At 42.2% G+C, this 23,275-nt stretch overlaps 1 protein-coding gene across 4 annotated transcripts in view; it reads left to right on the top strand.

The window, feature by feature from the left end:
* The window catches only part of DNAH3 (dynein axonemal heavy chain 3), a 232,424-nt gene that overhangs the window by 197,561 nt on the left and 11,588 nt on the right, over positions 1–23,275 (top strand). For all 4 annotated transcript variants that reach the window (XM_042240494.2, XM_015104112.4, XM_060405790.1 and 1 more), the window contains 6 exons: positions 2,508–4,649; positions 11,880–12,105; positions 15,411–15,655; positions 17,674–17,790; positions 21,123–21,277; positions 22,094–22,261. In XM_042240494.2, coding sequence (XP_042096428.1) covers positions 2,508–4,649; positions 11,880–12,105; positions 15,411–15,655; positions 17,674–17,790; positions 21,123–21,277; positions 22,094–22,261 — 3,053 coding nt within the window. The remainder of the gene's footprint in view (positions 1–2,507; positions 4,650–11,879; positions 12,106–15,410; positions 15,656–17,673; positions 17,791–21,122; positions 21,278–22,093; positions 22,262–23,275) is intronic.

The raw sequence follows: 23,275 nt of genomic DNA, 5'->3' as shown, positions 1-23,275 counted from the left end.
CCACTTGATTTCCCATTCCAGGATGTCTGGCTGTAGGTGAGTGATCACACCATCATGATTATCTGGGTTATGAAGATCTTTTTTGTACAGTTCTTCTGTGTATTCTTGCCACCTCTTCTTAATATCTTCTGCTTCTGTTAGGTCCATACCATTTCTGTCCTTTATCGAGCCCATCTTTGTATGAAATGGTCCCTTGGTATCTCTAATTTTCTTGAAGTGATCTCTAGTCTTTCCCATTCTGTTCTTTTCCTCTATTTCTTTGCACTGAACACTGAGGAAGGCTTTCTTATCTCTCCTTGTTATTCTTTGGAACTCTGCATTCCAATGGATATATCTTTCCTTTTCTCCTTTGCTTTTCACTTCTCTTCTTTTCACAGCTATTTGTAAGGCCTCCTCAGATAGCCATTTTGCTTTTTTGATTCCTTTTTCTTAGGGATGGTATTGATCCCTGTCTCCTGTACAGTGTCATGAACCTCCATCCATAGTTCATCAGGCACTCTATCTATGAGATCTAGTCCCTTAAATCTATTTCTCACTTCTACTGTATAATCATAAGGGGTTTGATTTAGATCATACCTGAATGGTCTAGTGGTTTTCCCTACTTTCTTCAATTTCAGTCTAAATTTGGCAAGAAAGAGTTCATGATCTAAGCCACAGTCTGCTCCTGGTCTTGTTTTTGCTGACTGTATAGAGCTTCTCCATCTTTGGCTGCAAAGAATATAATCAATCTGATTTCAGTGTTGATCATCTGGTGATGTCCATGTGTAGAGTCTTTTCTTGTGTTGTTGGAAGAGGGTGTTTGCTATGACAAGTGCATTCTCTTGGCAAAACTCTATTAGCCTTTGCCCTGCTTCATTCTGTACTCCAGGCCAAATTTGCTTATTACTCTAGGTGTTTCTTGACTTCCTACTTTTGCATTCCAGTCCCCTATAATGTAAAGGACATCTTTTTTGGGTGTTAGTTCTCAAAGGTCCTGTAGGTCTTAACAGAACCCTTCAACTTCCGTTTCTTCAGCATTACTGTTCAGGGCATATAGACTTGGATTACAGTGATATTGAATGGTTTGCCTTGAAAATGGACAGAGATCATTCTGTCGTTTTAGAGATTGCATCCAAGTACTGCATTTTGGACTCTTTTGTTGACTATGATGGCTAATCCACTTCTTCTAAGGGATTCCTGCCCACAGTAGTAGATATAAGGGTCATCTGAGTTTAATTCACCTATTTCATAGAGAGATGGCTTTTAAAGTGAGCCTGAAGTTTATTCAGGAGCCAGCTAGATCCATTTACAACCTAGGTGAAGAGCTCATGTTAGGAAAGCACTTGGGATCATCAGGAAGTTGAAGGAAGCTTCTTGTAATTAAAGACCAGGGAGCAAGGCAAAGATGAGATTTCAAGGAGCTTGGGATTTGAGATCTTTTTTTTTTTTCAGAGTGGTTTTAAGTTCACAGAAAAATTGAGTTGAAGATACAGAAATTTCTCATATACCCTCTGCTCCCACTCATGCATGTTGTTCAGTCATTCAACAGTGTCCAACTGTTTAAGACCACATGGACTTCACCTACCAGGCTTCCCTGTCCGTCACCATTTCCCAGAGCTTGCTCAAACCTATCTCCATTGAGCCGATGATGCCATCCAACCATATTGTTCTCTGTCATCCCCTTCTCCTCCCTTCAATCTTTTCCAGCGTTGGAGTCTTTTCCAATGAGCAGGCTCTTCACATCAGGTGGTCAAAGTATTGGAGCTTCAGCTTTAGCATCAGTCTTTCCAATGCATATTCAGTGTTGATTTCCTTTAGGATTGACTAGTTTAAGCTCCTTGCCATCCAAAGGACTGTCAAGAGTCTTCTCCAACACCATGGTTTGAAAGCATCAATTCTTTGGCACTCAGCCTTCCTTATGGTCTAGCTCTCACATCCATACATGGCAACTGGAAAAACCATTACTTTGACTATATAGACCTTTGTCACACACACATGCATAGCCTCCCTTGTTATTAACATCTCCCACCAGAATGGTATATTTGTTTATAGTTGATGAACCTACATGGACACATCTTATCATCCAAAGTCCATAGTTTACATTAGGTTTCACTCTTGGTATTATGCATTCTATGAGCTTGAATAAATATGTAATGACATGTATATTCTCTGCCCTAAAATTCCTCTGTGGGGTCTTGGTTTTGTTTTGTTTGTTTGTTTGTTTTTGCTAAATATGAGGAGTAGCCCCTGCAGGGCTGCAAATTTCAGGCAGGATGTCTTAATAATAGTCTTATCTCTTAGCTAATAGGAAGTTGCTATATAACGCAGGGAGCTTATCCCAGAGCTCTGTGACAACCCAGAGGGGTAGGATGGAGGGGGCGCTTGGAGGGAGGCTCAAGAAGGAGGGGATATGTGTGCATTTCTGATTGATTCATGTTGTTGTATGGCAGTAGCCAACACAACACTGTAATTATCCTCCAATAAAAAATTTTTTAAATAGCTTTATCTCTAATTCTTGTCCCAAACAGGTAAAATGATAGAAGATTACTGGGGGGTATCAAGAAAGATTCTCGGAGATCTGAAATTCTTGGAAAGTCTCAAGACGTATGACAAAGACAACATTCCTCCAGTGGTCATGAAGAGGATCCGGGAAAGGTTTATCGATCACCCAGATTTCCAGCCTGCTGTAATTAAAAATGTGTCATCTGCATGTGAGGGTCTGTGCAAGTGGGTGAGGGCCATGGAGGTGTATGATCGTGTGGCCAAAGTGGTGGCTCCCAAACGGGAGCGGCTAAAGGAAGCTGAGGGGAAGCTGGACACACAGATGCAGAAACTGAACCAGAAGCGAGCAGAGCTGAAGCTAGTGGAAGACCGCCTCCAGGCCCTGAACGATGACTTTGAAGAGATGAATACCAAGAAAAAGACATTGGAGGGAAACATTGAAATCTGTTCCCAAAAGCTGATCAGGGCAGAAAAACTGATTAGTGGTCTTGGAGGAGAGAAAGACAGATGGACAGAAGCCGCTCGGCAGCTGGGCATCCGTTATACTAATCTGACGGGGGATGTGTTGTTGTCCTCTGGGACTGTGGCTTACCTGGGGGCCTTTACTGTGGATTATCGGGCTGAGTGCCAGAAGCAGTGGTTGGCCCAATGTAAGGACAAGGTCATCCCTGGCTCCAGTGACTTCAGTCTTAGCAATACATTAGGAGATCCTGTAAAAATTCGTGCCTGGCAGATTGCTGGGCTTCCCATTGACTCCTTCTCCATTGACAATGGCATCATTGTATCCAATTCCAGACGCTGGGCCTTAATGATTGACCCTCAGGGGCAGGCCAATAAATGGATCAAGAATATGGAGAAAGCAAATAAGCTGTCAGTCATCAAGTTCTCAGATACCAACTATGTGAGGACACTAGAACACGCCCTGCAGTTTGGTGCCCCAGTCTTACTAGAAAATGTTGGGGAAGAGTTGGATGCCTTTATTGAACCCATCTTGCTCAAGTCCACATTCAAACAGCAAGGGGTTGAGTACATGAGGCTTGGTGAAAACATCATTGAATACTCCAGAGATTTTAAGTTATACATCACAACCCGTTTGAGGAACCCACATTACCTCCCTGAGGTGGCTGTGAAAGTCTGTCTCCTCAACTTTATGATCACTCCCTTGGGCCTCCAAGATCAACTCCTTGGCATCGTGGCTGCCAAGGAGAAGCCAGAACTTGAAGAGAAAAAGAACAAGTTGATTGTGGAAAGTGCCAAGAACAAGAAACAGCTAAAGGAAATTGAAGATAAGATATTGGAGGTCCTTTCCCTTTCTGAGGGCAACATACTTGAGGATGAGACTGCCATCAAAATTTTGTCTTCTTCCAAAGTGCTGTCTGAAGAAATCTCTGAGAAACAGGAAATTGCTTCAGTGACAGAAACACAGATTGATGAGACCCGTATGGGCTACAAGCCAGTGGCTGTTCATTCTGCCACCATCTTCTTTTGTATCTCTGACCTGGCCCACATTGAACCCATGTACCAGTACTCCCTGACATGGTTCATAAACCTCTACATGCAGTCTCTGGCCCATAGCAAGAAGAGCGAGGAACTAGAGCTACGGATTGAGTACATCATTGATCATTTCACCCTCAGCATCTACAACAACGTCTGCCGCTCTCTGTTTGAGAAGGACAAGCTGCTTTTCTCCCTCCTCTTGACAATAGGAATCATGAAAGAGAAAAAGCAGATTAATGAGGAAATTTGGTACTTTCTTCTAACTGGAGGCATTGCCCTGGACAACCCTTTCCCCAACCCAGTTTCTGAGTGGCTGTCTGAGAAGGCATGGGCAGAAGTGGTCCGTGCATCTGCATTGCCAAAACTGAAAGGCCTTATGGAACATTTGGAACAAAATGGTAATGAATGGAAGTTCATCTATGACTCAGCCTGGCCCCATGAGGAAACATTCCCTGGATCTTGGAAGTTTCTTCAAGATTTGGAGAGGATGGTGATCCTCCGATGTTTGCGGCCCGACAAAATGATTCCAGCCGTTCGGGGGTTCATTGCTGAACACATGGGAAATGTATACATTGAAGCCCCTACGTTTGATCTCCAGGGGTCCTACAATGATTCCAATTGCTGTGCACCGTTGATATTCGTGTTGTCTCCAGGTGCAGACCCAATGGCAGGTAAGGGTAGAATGTTGTCTGAGGAATATTAATAGATGGATAACAATAGCTTGTCCCTATTGAGCAGGAATCTCAAACTCAAATGGCTTTGAAGGGCAATCCAGTTAACAGACTAAGGCAGGGCTGGGACTACCTTTTCCCAGGCAGTCTTTTCTGGCCTAAAGAGGGCAGCTCTTTTGTATTGTGCCATTTGATAATGTGATCTTAGGATGACCAGATTATCTGCTTCTTCAAAAAGAAACCAGAAATTACCCATTTTAAAAAAATATTTATTTATTTGGCTTCGTCAGGTCTTAGTTGCGGCATATGGCATCTTCCTTGCATCATGTGGGATCTTTCTTTATGGTGTACTGGCTTAGTTACTCTGCGGCATGTGGGATCTCTGTTCCCTGACCAGGCATTGAACTTGTGTCCCCTGCACTGCAAGGCAGACTCTTAACCACTGGACCACCAGGGAAGTCCCAGAAATCACCCATTTTTAAATCTTGAGAACTCATTCAATTTTTTTCTTAAAAAACTTTGAGAGGGTTAGCCAGGGCTAGATTTAGCCTGGTGACTGCTAGTTTATCACCTTTGTCTTAGACCATTTTCTCAGACCGTTGTTTCTCTCAGCTATGCTTTTTTCTCTTCTTTGAATCTTTAAATTTTTTGAGTAATTAATGCCTCATGTAGTCAAAAAAAAAATGCAAAAAGCATAGGGTTATGGCTCCATTAGGACCATTTTGTTACCTCAACAGACATTTGGCAAAGTGGGAGAACATTTTTGTTCTCACAAATAGAGGGTACTACTGGCATTTAGTAGGTTAAAGTAAAGGATGCTGCTAAACAGCCTACAATGCCCAGGACAGCCCCCACAACAAAGGATTATCCAGACTATAATATAAATAGTACTGGGGTTTAGAAGAGCAAAAGGTACATCTTCTTCCTAACTGTCTCAGAAATAATTGCTACTAGTAGTTTGTGTCATTTTCCAGAAAGTGTGTGTGCATGTAAAAGGGTATGAGTTATTGATAGAAATAGGTTGTTTTCTATTCTGTTCAGTTCGGTTCAGTCGCTCAGTCGTGTCTGACTCTTTGTGACCCCATGAATCGCAGCACGCCAGGCCTCCTGTCCATCACCAACTCCCAGAGTTCACCCAAACTCACGTCCATCGAGTCAGTGATGCCATCCAGCCATCCCATCCTCTGTCGTCCCCTTCTCCTCCTGCCCCCAATCCTTCCCAGCATCAGCGTCTTTTCCAAAGAGTCAACTCTTCGCATGAGGTGGCCAAAGTACTGGAGTTTCAGCTTTAACATCATTCCTTCCAAAGAAATCCCGGGGCTGATCTCCTTCAGAATGGACTGGTTGGATCTCCTTGCAGTCCAAGGGACTCTCAAGAGTCTTCTCCTGTTAGGGGATCTTAAAGCTTTAGTTTTCTCTGTTGTTGAATGAAAAAAGAATACCAGAAATGTAAGTGACAAGATTGCCAGCTCTCCTGTGAAAACGGAAATTTGACATGTATTCTGACCTTCTGCTTCAAAGAAAATCAGAAGAAGGAGCTGAAATAAACTGGTATTTTTCCAGGTTCCAACACTTAAATTATTGTTATTGTCAAAGCTCAGTTCATGACCCCTTACTAGCATCTTGCTTCTTCCCTATGTTGTTTCTGTGTAGGCTTATGTGGTAGGAAAAATGAGGGGAAACTAGGAAAAGTAGAGAAAAGAAATGGAGGAAACAGTAGAATATGCTCTGTAAAATGATGATGTGTTGAGAGAACAGGCCTGTAAAATATAATGGTGTATGTAGCTTATTCCTGTCCCTCTATACTAGAGGCTTCATCAGATTCAGCTTGGATGATGTCCGAGGCAACCGCAGATGCTGTGTCCCTCATAGCGTGTCGCATTAGGAGACAGATACTGTCTGGTTGTCGTTTATCATTAGACTGATCAGTGGGTTTAGGAGTTGTCAGTGTGATTCACGTCAATACTCCTCTCCTGCCTCCTTTATAAAATTTCCCATCGGCCTTTCACCTAATATGGTGGCTCTCACTCTTGGCTGCACATTGAAATCACCTAAAGAACTTTAAGAAAATCTCCATGAAAAAACAAATACTGTATAATATCACTTATATGTAGAATCTAAAATATGGCACAAATGAACCTATCTATGAAACAAAACCAGACTCACAGACATAGAGAAGACCTGTGATTGCCAAGGAGGGGTTGGGAAGGGAAGGCTTGGAAGTTTGGGGTTAGGAGAGGAAAATTATTGTATATTGAATGGATAAATAATAAGGTCCTACTGTATAGCACAGAGAAATATATTCAGTAGCCAAGGATAAACCATAATGGAAAAGAATGTATATATAACTGAATCACTTTGCTGTACAGCAGAAACTAACACTACACTGTAAATCAACTATATACTTTGATAAAAATAAATTAAAAGCAGCCAGTGAGAAAAACAAGATAACCTACAAAGAACAGCAGTTAGACTAGCAACCAGTGTTTCAATAGCAACAATGCAGTCAGTGGAATAATGCCATCATTGTGCTAAAGGAAAATATGCAAACATAAAATCTATCTTTCAAGAATGGAATGAAATAAAGAGAACATCTTAATTAAAAACTGAAAAGAAGAAAGAAAATCTTCATGTGCACGCTTTGCCTTCTACCAATTAAATTAAAATCTTTGTAGGTTAGACCCAGGCACTGTGTTTTATAAAGCTTTTTGGGTAATTTCAACATGCAGCCAATGTTGGGAACCAATGACCTAATGGTTTTATTGGCCTTAGAAAATCATTACCCAGATGCATTATTGCATTAGGGACTGCAAAATGATGAGAATTTAATTCTATCATTCCTCCCTCATAAATTAGCTGGAACTCTTCCATAAAGAAGAATTTTTCTTTATCAACTCTTTGGTTTACTCAGGCAGCAAAGGTTCTTGTTCATACACTATTTACCAGCTTTCAGAGTAATGAAAGCACTAAGAAGGTGGCTTTCTGGTACATTTATTAGTGCATGGGTTTTAACATAGTGAATGTTTCACATATAGTACTGTTTTACTCCACCCCTGCCATCATTCCTTTTGATGCTCGGATTATTCATCCTTTAGCCTATTAGGATAGGAGTACTTCCATGGCGATATGCTTTTCACATAACCCCAGTAGTTTTTGATGACTTCCTTGCTGTGTAGAACTACCATATATCATTCAGGCTTATCTTGAACAAATGTTTCTCCAAGGAACTCCAATTCCTTTATTGGGTCATGGTATTTGGAAACCTAGGGTTCCTGTCACTACTGAGTACATCATTGATTGCAGACCTTACTTTCCACTCATTATCTTTTTGGCTGCATCCACCCTGCTGTTTTCATGCTAATTTTTAAAATGTATTTCTTTCTGGTTGCAATGGGTCTTCATTGCTGCACATGGGCTTTCTCTAGTTGTAGAAAGCAGGGGCTACACTTCATTGAAGTGCATTGAGGAGGCTTCTGTTGTAGCGGAGCACAGGCTCTTATGCATGGGCTTCCATAGTTGCAGTACCTGAGACTCAGTAGTTGTGGCACAAAGGCTTAGTGTTGCTCTGTGACAGTCTTCCCAGACCAGGGATAGAACCTGTGGCTCAAAAGACTTCATGTGATCTTTGGGTTTCCCTGGTGGCTCAGATGGTAAAGAATTTGCCTGCAATGCGGAAGACCCAGGTTTGATCCCTGGGTCAGGAAGATCCCCTGGAGAAGGGAATGGCTACCCTCTCCAGTATTCTTGTCTGGAGAATCCCATGGACAAAGGAGCCCGATGGGCTACAATCCATATGGTCACAAAGAATCAGACACGATGGGAGAGAGTAACACTTCCACGTTAAATTTTTATCTTCAATAACAATGCTTTCCATTTCTAGAAGTTTTATTTGTTTTGTTTCAAATTCATGTATTTTTTTCCCATAGAAGTCTGAAATTTAGGCTGACTCAGGAAGCAATGCAGAAACTTGTCACTGGCTTAGAGCCTGGGTAAAAACAAAAAAGCAACAATTGTTTGGTGAGAAATTAAAATACCAAGCCTAGGCTACATGCAGATGAGGCTTTTAGAGTTATAGTACCCTGTGTATGGGATTCTTAAGCTGAGAAATTTCCTGCAAAACTGATCCAGAAGGGGAAAACCCTGGGGACACTAGTGTTTGTATATACAAAATTGTTCTGTTAGGGCATTCCTTAAACCCACAGTATGTCAGACTCCCACAGAATAACACAAACTTGCTGATTGTGAACTGACAATAAAAAAAAAAAATTATAAACTAACACATCACTATAAGGGGTAATCAGCACATCAAACAATTAAGAGAATTAATACCCTCCCCAGGATTATGGGGATATTATGGGCTGAATTTGTCCCTCCCAAGTCTGTATGTTAAAGGCATAATTCCTAATACCTCAGAATGTGACTGTATTTGGAGATAAGGTTTTTAAATAGTTAATTGTGAGGTCATTAGGGTAGGTCCTAATCCAATATGACTGATGTCCTTAGAAGATTAGAACACAGATACAATGACAGGGAGAAGTCCATGCAAGGTCACAGTGAGAAGATGACATGAGGAGAAAGTGAAAGTGAAGTTGCTCAGTCGTGTCTGACTCTTTGCGACCCCATGGACTGTAGCCTGCCAGGCTCCTCTATCCATGGGATTTTCCAGGCAATAGTACTGGAATGGATTGCCATTTCCTTCTCCAGGGGAGCTTCCCAACCCAGGGATCGAACCCAGGTCTCCCACATTGTAGCCAGACACTTTACTGATGTAAGGAGAAAATGGCCACAAACAAGCCAGGAAAAGAAGCTCAGAGGAAACCAAGCCGGCCAGCACTTGGATTTTTGATTTCCAGCCTCCAGTACAGAGAGAAAATAAATTTCTGTTGTTTAAGTCATCCAATCTTAGGTTATTTGTTATGGCAATCCTAGCAGATTAATATTGTCTCTGGGACAGACCATAAAAGAAACACACCTAGTTGAGCTATTTCAAATCCTGAAAGATGATACTGTGAAAGTGCTGCACTCAATATGTCAGCAGATTTGGAAAACTCAGCAGTGGCCACAGGACTGGAAAAGGTCAGTTTTCATTTCAATCCCAAAGAAAGGCAATGCCAAAGAATGCTCAAACTACCTCAAAATTGCACTTATCTCACATGCTAGCAAGGTAATGCTCAATATTCTCCAAGCCAGGCTTCAGCAATATGTGAACCGTGAACTTCCAGATGTTAAAGCTGGTTTTAGAAAAGGCAGAGGAACCAGAGATCAAATTGCCAACATCTGCTGGATCATGGAAAAAACAAGAGAGTTCCAGAAAAAACATCTATTTCTGCCTTATTGAGTATGCCAAAGCCTTTAACTATGTGGATCACAATAAACTGTGGAAGATGCTGAAAGAGATGGGAATACCAGACCACCTGACCTTCCTCTTGAGAAACCTGTATGCAGGTCAGGAAGCAACAGTTAGAACTGGACATGGAACAACAAACTGGTTCCAAATAGGAAAAGGATTATGTCAAGGCTGTATATTGTCACCCTGCTAATTTAACTTGTATGCAGAGTACATCATGAGAAACACTGGGCTGGAAGAATCACAAGCTAGAATCAAGATTGCTGGGGGCAATATCAATAACCTCAGATATGCAGATGACACCACCCTTATGGCAGAAAGTGAAGAACAACTAAAGAGCCTCTTGATGAAAGTGAAAGAAGAGAGTGAAAAAGTTGACTTAAAGCTCAACATTCAGCAAACTAAGATCATGGCATCTGGTCCCATCACTTCATGGGAAATAGATGGGGAAACAGTGGAAACAGTGTCAGATTTTATTTTGGGGGGCTCTAAAATCACTGCAGGTGGTGACTGCAGCCATGAAATTAAAAGACGCTTACTCCTGGGAAGGAAAGTTATGACCAACCTAGATAGCATATTGAAAAGCAGAGGCATTACTTTGCCAACAAAGGTCCATCTAGTTAAGGCTATGATTTTTCCAGTGGTCATGTATGGATGCGAGAGTTGGACTGTGAAGAAGGCTGAGTGCCAAAGAATTGATGTTTTTGAGCTGTGATGTTGCAGAAGACTCTTGAGAGTCCCTTGGACTGCAAGGAGATCCAACCAGTCCATTCTAAAGGTGATCAGTCCTGGGTGTTCTTTGCGAGGAATGATGCTAAAGCTGAAACTCCAATACTTTGGCCACCTCACGCGAAGAGTTGACTCATTGGAAAAGGCTCTGATGCTGAGAGGGATTGGGGGCAGGAGGAGAGGAGGACTACAGAGGATGAGATGGCTGGATGGCATCACCAACTCAATGGACATGAGTTTGAGTAAACTCCGGGAGTTGGTGATGGACAGGGAGGCCTAGAGTGCTGCGATTCATGGGGTCACAAAGAGTCAGACCCGACTGAGTGACTGAGCTGAACTGAGCGGAAAAATCATTAAAGAAGAAAAACTCAAAAACAAATATAACACTGGCTGCCTCTGAGGAAGAGAGATGTGAAAGAGATCTACTTGAAATTTCACTGTCCAAATACCAGTTTTCGTGGTAGGTTTATAAAAGCCCAGTTCCTAAATTAACTTATTTACAAAGCAGAAATAGAGTCACAGATGTAGAAAACAAACATAGTTACCAGCGGGCAAAGAGGGTAGGGATAAACTGGGAGATTGGGATTGACACATACACATTACTATGTATAAAATATATAACTAATAAGGACCTACTGTATAGCACAGGGAACTCTTTTTAATATTCTGTAATGACCTATATGCGAAAAGAATCTAAAAAAGAGTGGATACATGTATTTGTATAATTGATTCACTTTGTTGTACACTTGAAGTTAACACAGACCCCATGGACTATAGCCTGCTAGGCTCTTCCACCCATGGGATTCTCCAGGCAAGAACACTGGAGTGGATTGCCATTTCCTTCTCCAGGGGATCTTCCCAACCCAGAGATCAAAACCTGGTCCCCCACACCACAGGCAGACTCTTTACCATCTGAGCCACCAGGGAAGGCCAAAACACTCGAATGGATAGCCATTTCCTTCCCCAAGAGATCTTCCCAACCCAGGGTCTCTGGCACTGCAGGCAGATTCTTTACTATCTGAGCCACAGGGGAAGCCAGATCAACTATACTCCACTAAAAATGAAATGTAAACCCCCTTTTCTGTGTTGTTATTGTAAATATGGTCTTAAGTAGCCTGTTCTCTTTCAAAAGTCCCTTTTCTTCCTGATTTCAGGCCTGCTGAAATTTGCTGATGATCTTGGCATGGGAGGTACCAAAACACAGACCATCTCCCTTGGCCAAGGCCAAGGCCCTATTGCTGCCAAAATGATCAACAATGCCATCAAAGATGGGACCTGGGTGGTCTTACAGAACTGCCATCTGGCCACAAGCTGGATGCCTGCTCTGGAGAAGATCTGTGAGGAGGTGATTGTTCCTGAGAGCACCCACGTGGGATTCAGGTGAGATGTTGTCCCACCACTGTGTCTCTGGGCCCCAGTCTTGAGCTCCATATGTCATGGTAATGACTGGGAATCCAAACAAGACAGTTCAACCCTCAAGAAGCTCTCAGTCTAGTAGAAGGCAGACCATATATGAATAATGTTGATACCATGCAGTACCTGCTGTACTTGTTTGAACACGAATGGACAAGGAAGGAAAAGTTGAGGAAGGCCTTGAGTATTGAAAGATAAATAGGAATTTTCCAGGAAGGACATTCCAGACAAAAGGGACAACATTTGTAGAAGCAAAGGAAACACCAAGAAGTTATCTTGTGATTCTGGGGTATATGCTGTGAGAAACTGTTGTAGGGAGCTGATATGATATGTCTGAAAAGATAGATTTAATACCAGCAAATTAGTTTCAAAACTTATTGTTCACCCCCTCCCCAAAAAAAAGAATCCCACCTGTAGTCTAGCTACTTGCTCTATCTTCTATTTCTGGAGATCCATAGAATTTTAATCGGTATTGGAAGCAGCCATTTGTTTTCTATGAACTTTAAAGTCCAGCAAGACTAGGCCTAAATTTTTGCATTTAGAGAATGATGAAATGAACCAGATAGGCTTTCAAGTCTTTTAACTTAGATTTTCAGTGATCTTCTTATTCTGGACCGGGGTGAGCAAACTATGGCTGAATCCAGTCTGCAGCCTATGTTTGTATAGCTTGCAGTCTAAGAATAGCTTTACATTTTTTTATGGTTGAAAAAATTGAAAGAAGAATAATACTTTATGACATGTGAAAATGATATAAAATTAAATTTCAGTGTCTATAAATAGAATTATAAAGTTTTATTGAAACATAATCATATTCACTCACATAATGTCTACAACTGCTTCTATGCTTCAAGTTGTTGTGACAGAGACCATATGGCACACAAAGTCTAAACCACTTACTATTTGATCCTTGATAGGGAAAGTTTGCCAAATCCTGTACTAGGCAACAAAGTTTGCTAGTTATTTTTATTTTAGTTATGTCTGGCTGAAAATAGAAAAGTGTTTGGTGTTTATTTACAAAGCCAGATTAGGCCATAGTTGATTGTATTCATGTAAGGCTCATACAAGTTTAATGTAGAAGTTTAAGAGGAAATCCATTAATTTCAAGGATTCTATTTTGTATGGGATGCTGAGTTGTTTCATTTATTATCAGTTACATACTCAATGAAGAAAAATTATTCATGTTGACATCTAAGACTTCTTGACCCCAAAGTTGGAGAAGGAAATGGCAACCCACTCCAGTACTCTTGTCTGGAAAAGTCCATGAATGGAGGAGCCTAGTAGGCTACAGTCCATGGGATCACAAAGAGTCAGACACAACTGCATGACTTCACTTTCACTTTCACTTTTAACTTAACCCCGAAGTCACAAGCTTACGTGCTTCCACAAGCCAGCAATGTAACATAAATGACTGAAGGGGATTGGGCACAAGCAATAGTCCACTTTCCACACTGCAGTAGCTATCATCATGGGCATTCAGCCTCAGTTGAATATCAGTAGTGGGTGGTGGGGACTGTGGTAAACTAGAAGCACATGCCCCTTAGACGGTAAAGCATCTGCTTACAATGCAGGAGACCAGGGTTCAATTCCTGGGTTGGGAAGATCTCCTGGAGAAGGAATTGGCAACCCACTCCAGTACTCTTGCCTGGAAAATCCCATAGAAGGAGGAGCCTGGTAGGCTACAGTCCATTGGGTCGCAAAGAGTCGGACACGACTGAGCAACTTCACTTCCATTTCCACTACTGCCTAATGACAGCTAACTGTTGCCAAGCAGGCATGAAGGCCTCTTGTGTCCAGATTTTCTGATTATTTTAAAGGAAAGATGGGAAACTAGAATTTTAAAGAATGAAAACGAAAGGAAGTGAAGTCACTCAGTCGTGTCCAACTCTTTGCAACCCCATAGACTGTAGCCTACCAGGCTCCTCCATCCATGGGATTTTCCAGGCAAGAGTACTGGAGTGGGTTGCCATTGCCTTCTTCAGAGGATCTTCCCGACCCAGGGTTCAAATCTGGGTCTCCTGCATTGTAAGCAGACGCTTTACCGTCTGAGCCACCAGGGAAGCCAGAATTTTAAAAGAAAGCGTAGATTTGTAAAAGCTGGCAACTACTTCAAAAATATGTTGCAGCACTGTGTTGGTTAGCATGGTGAGAGTTAAACATCAGCCAGCTGCAAACTGAGGTTAGGTCATAGGCCACCAGTTTATGGCCTCTCCTTCCCCTCTGAGCCCTGTGCCTGGACCATAGCAGGCTGCCCACCAGCCCTTACCACATCCCCAACTTTTCTTCCTCCATGTGGTTGTTCAGCCTGTGTCTTTAATGACTTTTCACCCCCAAATCTGCCTGTTGGAAATCTTTCTAATGTCTAGCAAAAAAAACTCCACAAAAATGAAACAAAACAGATGCCACATATGTATGTAGCTTGAGCCTGAGTAAGAAAAGCAAATGAAAGACAATATGCCAACATGTTAACCTGTAGATGGTAAAATTATATATATATATGTTTCTTACTAAATACTTTTGCCTATGTTCTCATTTTTTTATGGACATAGATAAATTTTTATTATTTAAGAAAAAAAGTCTTCCATATTCTCAAGACCCATTTCCAATGCCACTGGCCTCTATGACAGAAGTCAGCAAACTTTTCCTGTAAAGGGCCAGATAGTGAATATTTTAGGCTCTGCAGGCCATATTGTCAAATGCAGCTATTTAACTTAGCTATTGTAGCATGAAAGCATCCCTAAATAATTTGTAAATAAAGGGGTGTGGCCATGTTTCAATAAAACTTTATTTATAAACATAGGTTAAGGCTAGATTTGACTCCCTGGCAGTAGTTTGCAGACATCTGCTCTCCCCACCCCATGTATCCCCACAGCCTATTACTTCCCTTCCTCCCTGCAGTCTTGATTTTAAAACTTCTTGGCACTGCTTGTCTTTTCTCCCCTCCTCAGCTCCCATTTCCCTTCCCCTCCTCTGCACACCCCCCACCCTGCCCCTGACACCCCCAGCAGCAAGACTGTGAGTAATCTGGAAGCAAGAAACAAAGTGTGTCCTTGTAAACCCCACCTGACCTTGCTATACCTCTGTTTCCTCACTGGCAAAGGGGATGGTAAATCAGAGGGTGGCTGTGAGGATTAAAGTAAATGAAGGGACATAAATTCTCAGCATTGGGTTCAACATCTATCAGAGTATAAAAAAATGGTAGTTATTTTTTTTGTTACTGTTTTTTAATATAGGTATTACATTGCTCTAAATAATTGGATCTGTTGCTTTTCTAGACTCTGGTTAACCAGCTATCCATCAGAGAAGTTTCCAGTCAGCATCCTCCAGAATGGGATTAAAATGACCAATGAGCCCCCTAAAGGGCTCCGGGCCAATCTTTTGCGCTCTTACCTCAATGACCCCATCTCAGACCCCGTGTTCTTCCAAAGCTGTACCAAAGCAGTAATGTGGCAAAAGTTATTGTTTGGCCTTTGCTTCTTCCATGCCATCGTTCAAGAGAGGAGAAACTTTGGACCCCTAGGTGAGAGATGACAGCATACCTGGATTGCTGGGGGAAAGATCACAGACAGATGTAGAAATGCATTCAAGTTTGTACTCAGGGTTGCCAGTAAAATAAGGTGTAAGAAAAAAGATAAGGTATAAGTACATTCCATGTAATATTTGGGGTATATTTATACTAAATATGATTTGTTGTTTATCTGAAATTAATTTCACTGAGTGTCCATGCATTTTTCTTTAATAAGTCTGACAACCTTATAACCAGATTAGGATTAGGGTCAGGGAAAGAGGTGATGTTCCAGAATCAGAGGTCTCCTAATTACTGAAGTTATGTGATAATGAGAAGATTGAAAGCTCTTCCCTTTGGTGTGTATTTGCCTAGCTTGGGTACAATGGCCATTCTCCAGGGAATTTTCACCAGGTACTTTATAACAGTTTAGGTTGCTCTCTTTACATGTGCATAACAATGAAAGAAATACAACTGGGAAATCTGTCTGTGCTTCTTCTTGCAAAAAATAAACATAAATTTTTTTTATTAATGTAACCTATCCATGGCCTAACTTGAGTGACTTAGTGTTCTTGTTGGAACAAATCATCAAACTAAATACAGATCTCAAGCCACCATGATTTTAAGGATGGATTATTTTTCTCATGGAGAATGGATGGATATCCATATCATTTCTCATGGATCGTTTTTCTCATTATTAATCCCATGGGCTGCCTCTGATTCTTTTCTTGAAATGACCCACCCCAAGGTATTCTTAGCAATTTGGGAGGGTTACCAAAGGAGGCAAACTGTCTTCTTGGTGATCCTCTCCAAGCATTCTCTTTCCTTCTACCTGTTCCAGCTGGCTCCACACCACCTGATCTTCCCCTTAGGGTTTCAGGGATGAGACAGCCAAAGTGGACACTCCCTCTACACTTGCATCTCACACACCACATTCTTCCATCCATGCCTAACCTCCAAAAATCCATACAACAATTTGGCTTATAGTCCACTGCCCAGTTGTGTTTTGTTTGCCAGAACACAAGTTTTGGGGTTTTTTTTTTTAATTTATTAATTTATTAATAATAAATAATTGTTGGCTGCACTGGCTCCTCATTACTGCCTGAGGGTTTTCTCCAGCTCCAGCGAGTGAGGGCTACTCTTCATCGCAGTGGCTTTTCCCATTGAAGAGCACCAGCTCTAAGGTATGGGCTCAGTAGTTGTGGCACACAGGATTAGCTGCCCTGCTGCATGTGGAATCTTCCTGGACCAGGGATCAAACCTGTGTCCCCTGCATTGGCAGGCAGGTTCTTAAACACTAGACCACCAGGGAAGTCCAAGTTTTTGTTGTGTTTAATTTGAATGTGAATTGTTTAGGAGGAAATTAAACATCTCCATTGAATGCAGGTCCCACCACACCCTACTGTCTTACATCAGGCCTGCTTCATACATTTATGTTACTTGTATAGCCCCACTGGGCATTTATCATTATAAACTTTGGAAATACAGTGCAAGGAGGGGAATTCTCAAAGCTAACTTAGTATTGCTCAATCACAGATCCTGCTCTCTACCTGGTCACTAAGTTGTATCTGAGTCTTGCGACCCCGTGGACTGTAGCCTGCCAGGCTCCTCTGTCCATGGGATTCTCCAGGCAAGAATACTGGAGTGGGTTGCCATTTCCTTTTCCACTAAACCTATGCTTTAGTGTTATTTTTGGCATTCTATGCGCCATCTCCTTCTCCAATGCATTACCATGGTATTCCAGCCAGGGTGAATAATCCTATTCCACAAATCCCAGGATGGTAACATCTTCCTTAACAAATGGGGAGATCCATAAGGAAATTGACTTTAGAATGGATGTTTTCTTCAGGCAGTATGTCTCCCACGCTGGCAGTAAACGCCAAAGCTAATTGTTGCTAATAGGTGCTTAATATTCATGGGACTGAAAAGAGGCTCTTGATCCATTATGATGTTTAACTTCACCAGCCTGATCTCGGAGTGGGAATTAAGAACTCTCATCCCTGAAGCATCTGATTCATCTTTGCCTCATGCAGGTTGGAATATTCCTTATGAATTCAATGAATCTGACCTGAGGATTAGTATGCGACAGATCCAGATGTTTCTGAATGATTACAAGGAGGTGCCATTTGATGCTCTGACCTACCTGACAGGTATTTATGGGAGGAGGCTTTGACAACCATAAACCTCCACAATTATGCTCCACCTTCCTGCTCCTCTGCTCCCAGCTCCATTCGTTTACTCACTTATGCCTTCAACAAACATTGAGCTCTTACTGATGCTGGTCACCATGCTGGATATTGTAAAACAAGAAAAAAAACATACCAAAAAATCAAGATCAATCCCTCCCCTTAAGTGGTGCGCAGTCTACAAAGGGAGAGAAATATAACAAAATAAATGACAATACATTGGTAAGTTCAATAAGAGAAACATTTATAAAGTAGACAGGCAGCACAACAATTAAATTTCAGATATGGGCTGGGGATGATTAGGGATAACTTCCTTAAGGCATTAAAGATGGTTTTGAGGGATAAGTAGGGTTTTACAACTGGAAGAAGAAAGTGGGAGTGAGTGGTGAAAAAAGAAGGCGAGTGCTCCCAGCAGAGACACCCTGAGGTGAAAATGACCCCTTGCTGGTTTGTATTAAAGCAATTCATCAGTGGTCTTTTATTAACCGTTCAATATATACCAGTACATAATATGGGAGAATGTAAATATATAAAACTTGGTCACTGCCCTCAAGAAAAATGCCATGTAACCCTAGAGAGAGGAGATAGAATATAGATGGGCTAAATAAGTGGATTACTATGGCCAAAAGTCAAAGTGCAGCTCAAAAGAAAAACCTGGGCATCTTCAAGGTCACTTACAAGTTTCTCCTTCAACTCTGGATCCTTTCCCCAGTCAAATGGCAGGTGCGTTATCTACATCATTCAGTTTTCACAGTAATCTTATAAGCTTCATGTTAGTGACCCTGTTTTACAGCTGGCAAAACTAAGATCTTAGCACAGGGGTTCTCAGCTAAGGGTGATTTTACCTCCTAAGGGACATTTGACAAATTGAAGAGACATTTTTTGTTGTCACAACCAAATGGATGTGCTACCGGGTAGAGGCCAGGATGCTGCTAAACCTCCTTCAGTGCACAGGACAGCCCCCTACAACACAGAACTACTCAGTGCACAACGTGTCAATCATGCCAAGATTAAGAAATTCTGCTTTAGAGCGATTAAAGTAAAAGATGACACAGACCTTACTTCAACACAGTGTCCCCTAAAACAAAACCCCAAGTGACATGCACAACATAAGTTCAGTGGATTTTAGTTTGGTGAAAGAACTTTTCCAAATAAGTGAGCCATATTCCCATTATTCCAGGCCACACAGAAGCACATCCCAGAGCTCTTCTTCAGATCACAGAATGAGTGCATAAGTGTCCTGGAATATGGTCTTAGCGCTGAACTGCCTGGCAGCTTATTAACCAACCCACCCCAGTTGTGCCAGCTGGCCTGAGAATACTCACTTTCCAACTGTACCAATCAGGATAGACTAGTTAGGCTGAGATGACACGCAATCTCCAAATCTCAAGGATGTAAGACACCAAAGGTCTATTTCGTGCCCATCCTGTTATACATGTCCAGTGTGAATTGGCAAGGCTCTCTGTTCATTGTAATTGTCTACCAGAGGCACAGTTGGCAAAGGCTTTACCAACTTTTGATGCCACCATCTCAACATATACTTGTGTGGTCACTGCCACAGGGGTAGCACTGAAGAGCTCATGTTGGGAATTAAATATGCAAGAAGTTGTCACCTGGCCACACCTTACTGCAAGAAGTGTAGTGAGGGAGTGTAGGAGAAGGGAAGGGTAACTTTCCTATGTGCCTGGAAGGAAAGACGAACCAGATGGAGATGACTATCAGAGCTCTGAGACCAAGAGACAAACTAACCAAAGAGGTAGGTCTTGTTTGGAGAGTGGTGATCTAAACAGATGGACTGAAGTCGAATACATTCTTTATCTGGTACCCCCAGCTCTGTGGCAGAGCCAATGGGAAATCTTGAAGAGATATAATACAAATCCCGTCTCTGTAGAAACTTGTGTTCTTACTGTAAAGAAGAGATATATAAGTAAAGAAATGCACTTTCCCTCATAAACATAAAACCCAGGGCCTTAAGGGTACCCCCCGAGGTAGACTTTGCTGATGAGGGGGTGGTGGTGGCACCCTGAGCCATGACCCTGCACCTCAGGTTTACCTTCACCTGCAGTCCCTCTTTGGTCCCTTCTAGCACTGCCAGGCTGACTTCAGCGGGGAACCACTCTCCTAGTGTCACCATAAACCTATTTACAGCTGGGACAAGCTGTAATGTTCACGCTAAATTTTGCTGAAGGCCTGAGAAGTCAACACAGAGAGATCTAGGTGGTGGTTTAAGGTAAAGCAGTTTCCATAGGGCTCAAATTATTACTCAGTAGGTATAAACGTCCCCTTAGTCTCTTACTTCTCCCGTTATGAGCCACCAAAATGTTCCTCTTAGTCATTTAGACCCCTCCAATGCCAAAAGAAGCTGAGGCCTCTTCAACTTGTCATATTTCCTGCTTCATGTCCATAGACCTGCCCTTTCCTAGCATGGTTGGAATTGGAAATGAACCCACCCTTCAGGAGAGGCTTTGCATGTGCGCACGTGTGCACATGCACATACACACACATACACACACACAGATGTGTCTTTTTCTTTCAGACCAATGTGTTGTTCCCAACTTCCAAATATCAGGTAATACGCACACTATTGAATCTGATCCAGCTAGAAAATGCATCCTGGGTTGCTGTCTCCTCAAAAGAATTACCTAATTCTTTTTGTAGAAATCTGAGTGTAGAAACCTGAGCTACGGAGAATGATGTTGATGATGGGGATGGGGGTAAGAGAGTCATATCTATGGATAATCTCAATTTTCTAAATTTCTGAAAGCAGTAATTGAATGTCTTCTATATGCCAAGCATTGTGCTAAATGTTTTATAAGTATTGTTAACCACAACCATGTGAGATGGGTATGCAGTTATCTCTTACTGACAGATGAGAAACTGCTAATAAGCAGCAAAAGTGGCAGCCTAGAAATTGGCTGAAATTGGACCTCAGTACTGTCTCATGCCACAGTTCTTACCCTGAACCACATTTCTATGCTGCTTTTCACATATATGTACACATATACACAAATGTCCAGACAAATATCTGGAAGATGCCTAAATGTTAACAGTTACCTTAGTTGAGATAATTGGTGACAGCATTGCTTTTGTTTCAGTTTATTGCTATTTTCTAAATTCTAATATAGGAACATGTACTATTTTTGTAGCAACCATAATACCATAAAGGCCTGGTCTTAAACTAAGCTGAGCATGGTATTTAGCAGCCCTGTGTCTCATTGTTGGCTGGAGGAATCCTCTGTTTTAGATTAATGACTAAGTTCATTATGGATTCAACTTCTTCTGTTGGCTGTCCCCAGGGGAATGTAATTACGGAGGCAGAGTAACGGATGACAAAGATAGGAGGCTCCTGCTATCCCTTCTGTCCACATTCTACTGTAAGGAAATCGAGCAGGACCATTACTTTCTTGCTCCTGGAGACACTTACTACATCCCTCCTCATGGCTCCTACCAGGTAAGGGGCAGGAGGAGCTTGCCAGCCTCCATGTCGTTAGGGTTGCAGTTGTATCCAAGGAGGGCCCAGGGATGGCTTGGGTTTCCTGACTTGGGTCCATAAGCTATTTCAAATCCTTCAAAAAACCTACAAGATAGACTGTATTACTATCTAGTGAATCCTAGGCATTTGGTAGACAAGATCTTTCAAAATATGGAGTCCATCTGGGGGAAAAAGGAAGGGATGGTTAAGATGAAGCTTTGCTGGTGAACAGGTTGGAAGCTGCTACTTGGAAACAAAGGTTCAGAAGGTGGCACAGGGAGGGATAGAAAAACTGGATGGGAGAATGATAAACAGAAGAAGAAAACAAGAGATCTGAAGGATGAAAAGGGCTTGCTTTTATCGAGTATCTATTATATACCAAGGCTTTATTCCTTCATAGCCTCATTTATCTTCCCATTTGCAGATACGGAAACTGGGCTTTCGGGTGAATAGCTCAAGGTTACACAATTAGTTTCAGATGGAGCTAGGACCCAAATCCATTTCTGTCTGAATCCAAATCCAATTTTGTCCCCAAAGCCGAGACTGCTGGTGGAGCAGGAAGGAAGCCAGCAAGGGAGATAACCCATCTACCTTCATATTCATACTCACTGTTCAGAAACCTGTAGGAGGGAAAGCTTGTGATGTCTTGGCCCTGGTGGTGTGTGCATGTGTGTGTGTATGGCCTGTGCTACCGAAACAGTGTGATTTCTATGTGGGTCTGGTCTGGCCAAACCCTGGGTTATCTGTGGGACCCCAAGAACCTGACCTTACGTTAACTGAAGATTTTCTTTCCAGTCGTATATTGACTATCTCAGGAACCTCCCTATCACAGCCCACCCAGAAGTGTTTGGCCTCCATGAGAACGCTGACATCACCAAAGACAACCAGGAAACCAACCAGCTATTTCAAGGGGTGCTCCTGACCCTCCCTAGGCAGTCAGGAGGGAGTGGCAAGTCCCCTCAGGTAACCAGGCTTGAATTCAATTTCCTAGGCAATCTTCCCTCTAGTGGGCATGCAGGATTATGGGTGATGACCAAGAAGGAAGAAAAGTGGAGGCCTGGCAGACCCCTGAGGAAAGGCATGGATGCTCTGGTCTTACTGTTGAGAGCCCTTAAATACTGAGCTGGTTTCTTAAAATGTCAGTCATTCCTATATAACCTTCATGATTCACTGTTATAGCCACATATCATCTATACTCCATTTACATAACATTTTAAACCAAATCTCTTTTGCTTAAAAACATTTTAAAAACACACATCAGGATCATAAGCGAAAACAAATCCAGTACCATTTTGATAAAGTCATGGCAGCCACAAAAAGAAAATGAAGGCTTAACATTATTAGGTTCTTCCAGCTGCTGCTGCTGAGGTCTTGCTGGCTCCTCGGGAAAAGAGGAGGATCAACAAGTGTTACAGAGCATTTAATTAGTCCTGACCTGACTTGAGACTTTCTCCTTGAAGGGAATGAAAAGAAAAAGGTGGCTAAAACTTGACAAGAGAGTGACTTTCTCACCATGTGATTCACTATTATTTCTCCAAGTCCTGGAGACACCTGGAATCATTTTGGGTGCCTCCTATGACTGTGAAGAAAGCTGAGCTCCGAAGAATTGATGCTTTTGAACTGTTGTTTTGGAGAAGACTCTTGAGAGTCCCTTGGACTGCAAGGAGATCCAACCAGTCCATTCTGAAGGAGATCAACCCTGGGATTTCTTTGGAAGGAATGATGCTAAAGCTGAAGCTCCAGTACTTTGGTCACCTCATGCGAAGAGTTGACTCATTGGAAAAGACTCTGATGCTGGGAGGGATTGGAGGCAGGAGGAGAAGGGGATGACCGAGGATGAGATGGCTGGATGGCATCACTGACTCGATGGACATGAGTTTGAGTGAACTCCGGGAGATGGTGATGGACAGGGAGGCCTGGCGTGCTGCGATTCATGGGGTCGCAAAGAGTCGGACACAACTGAGTGACTGAATTGAA

The sequence above is a fragment of the Ovis aries genome, chromosome 24, assembly GCF_016772045.2.
Source record: "Ovis aries strain OAR_USU_Benz2616 breed Rambouillet chromosome 24, ARS-UI_Ramb_v3.0, whole genome shotgun sequence".
Taxonomy (NCBI): domain Eukaryota; kingdom Metazoa; phylum Chordata; class Mammalia; order Artiodactyla; family Bovidae; genus Ovis; species Ovis aries.
Note: the sequence above shows the minus strand (reverse complement) of the source record. Positions and strands in the feature narration are given on the sequence as shown.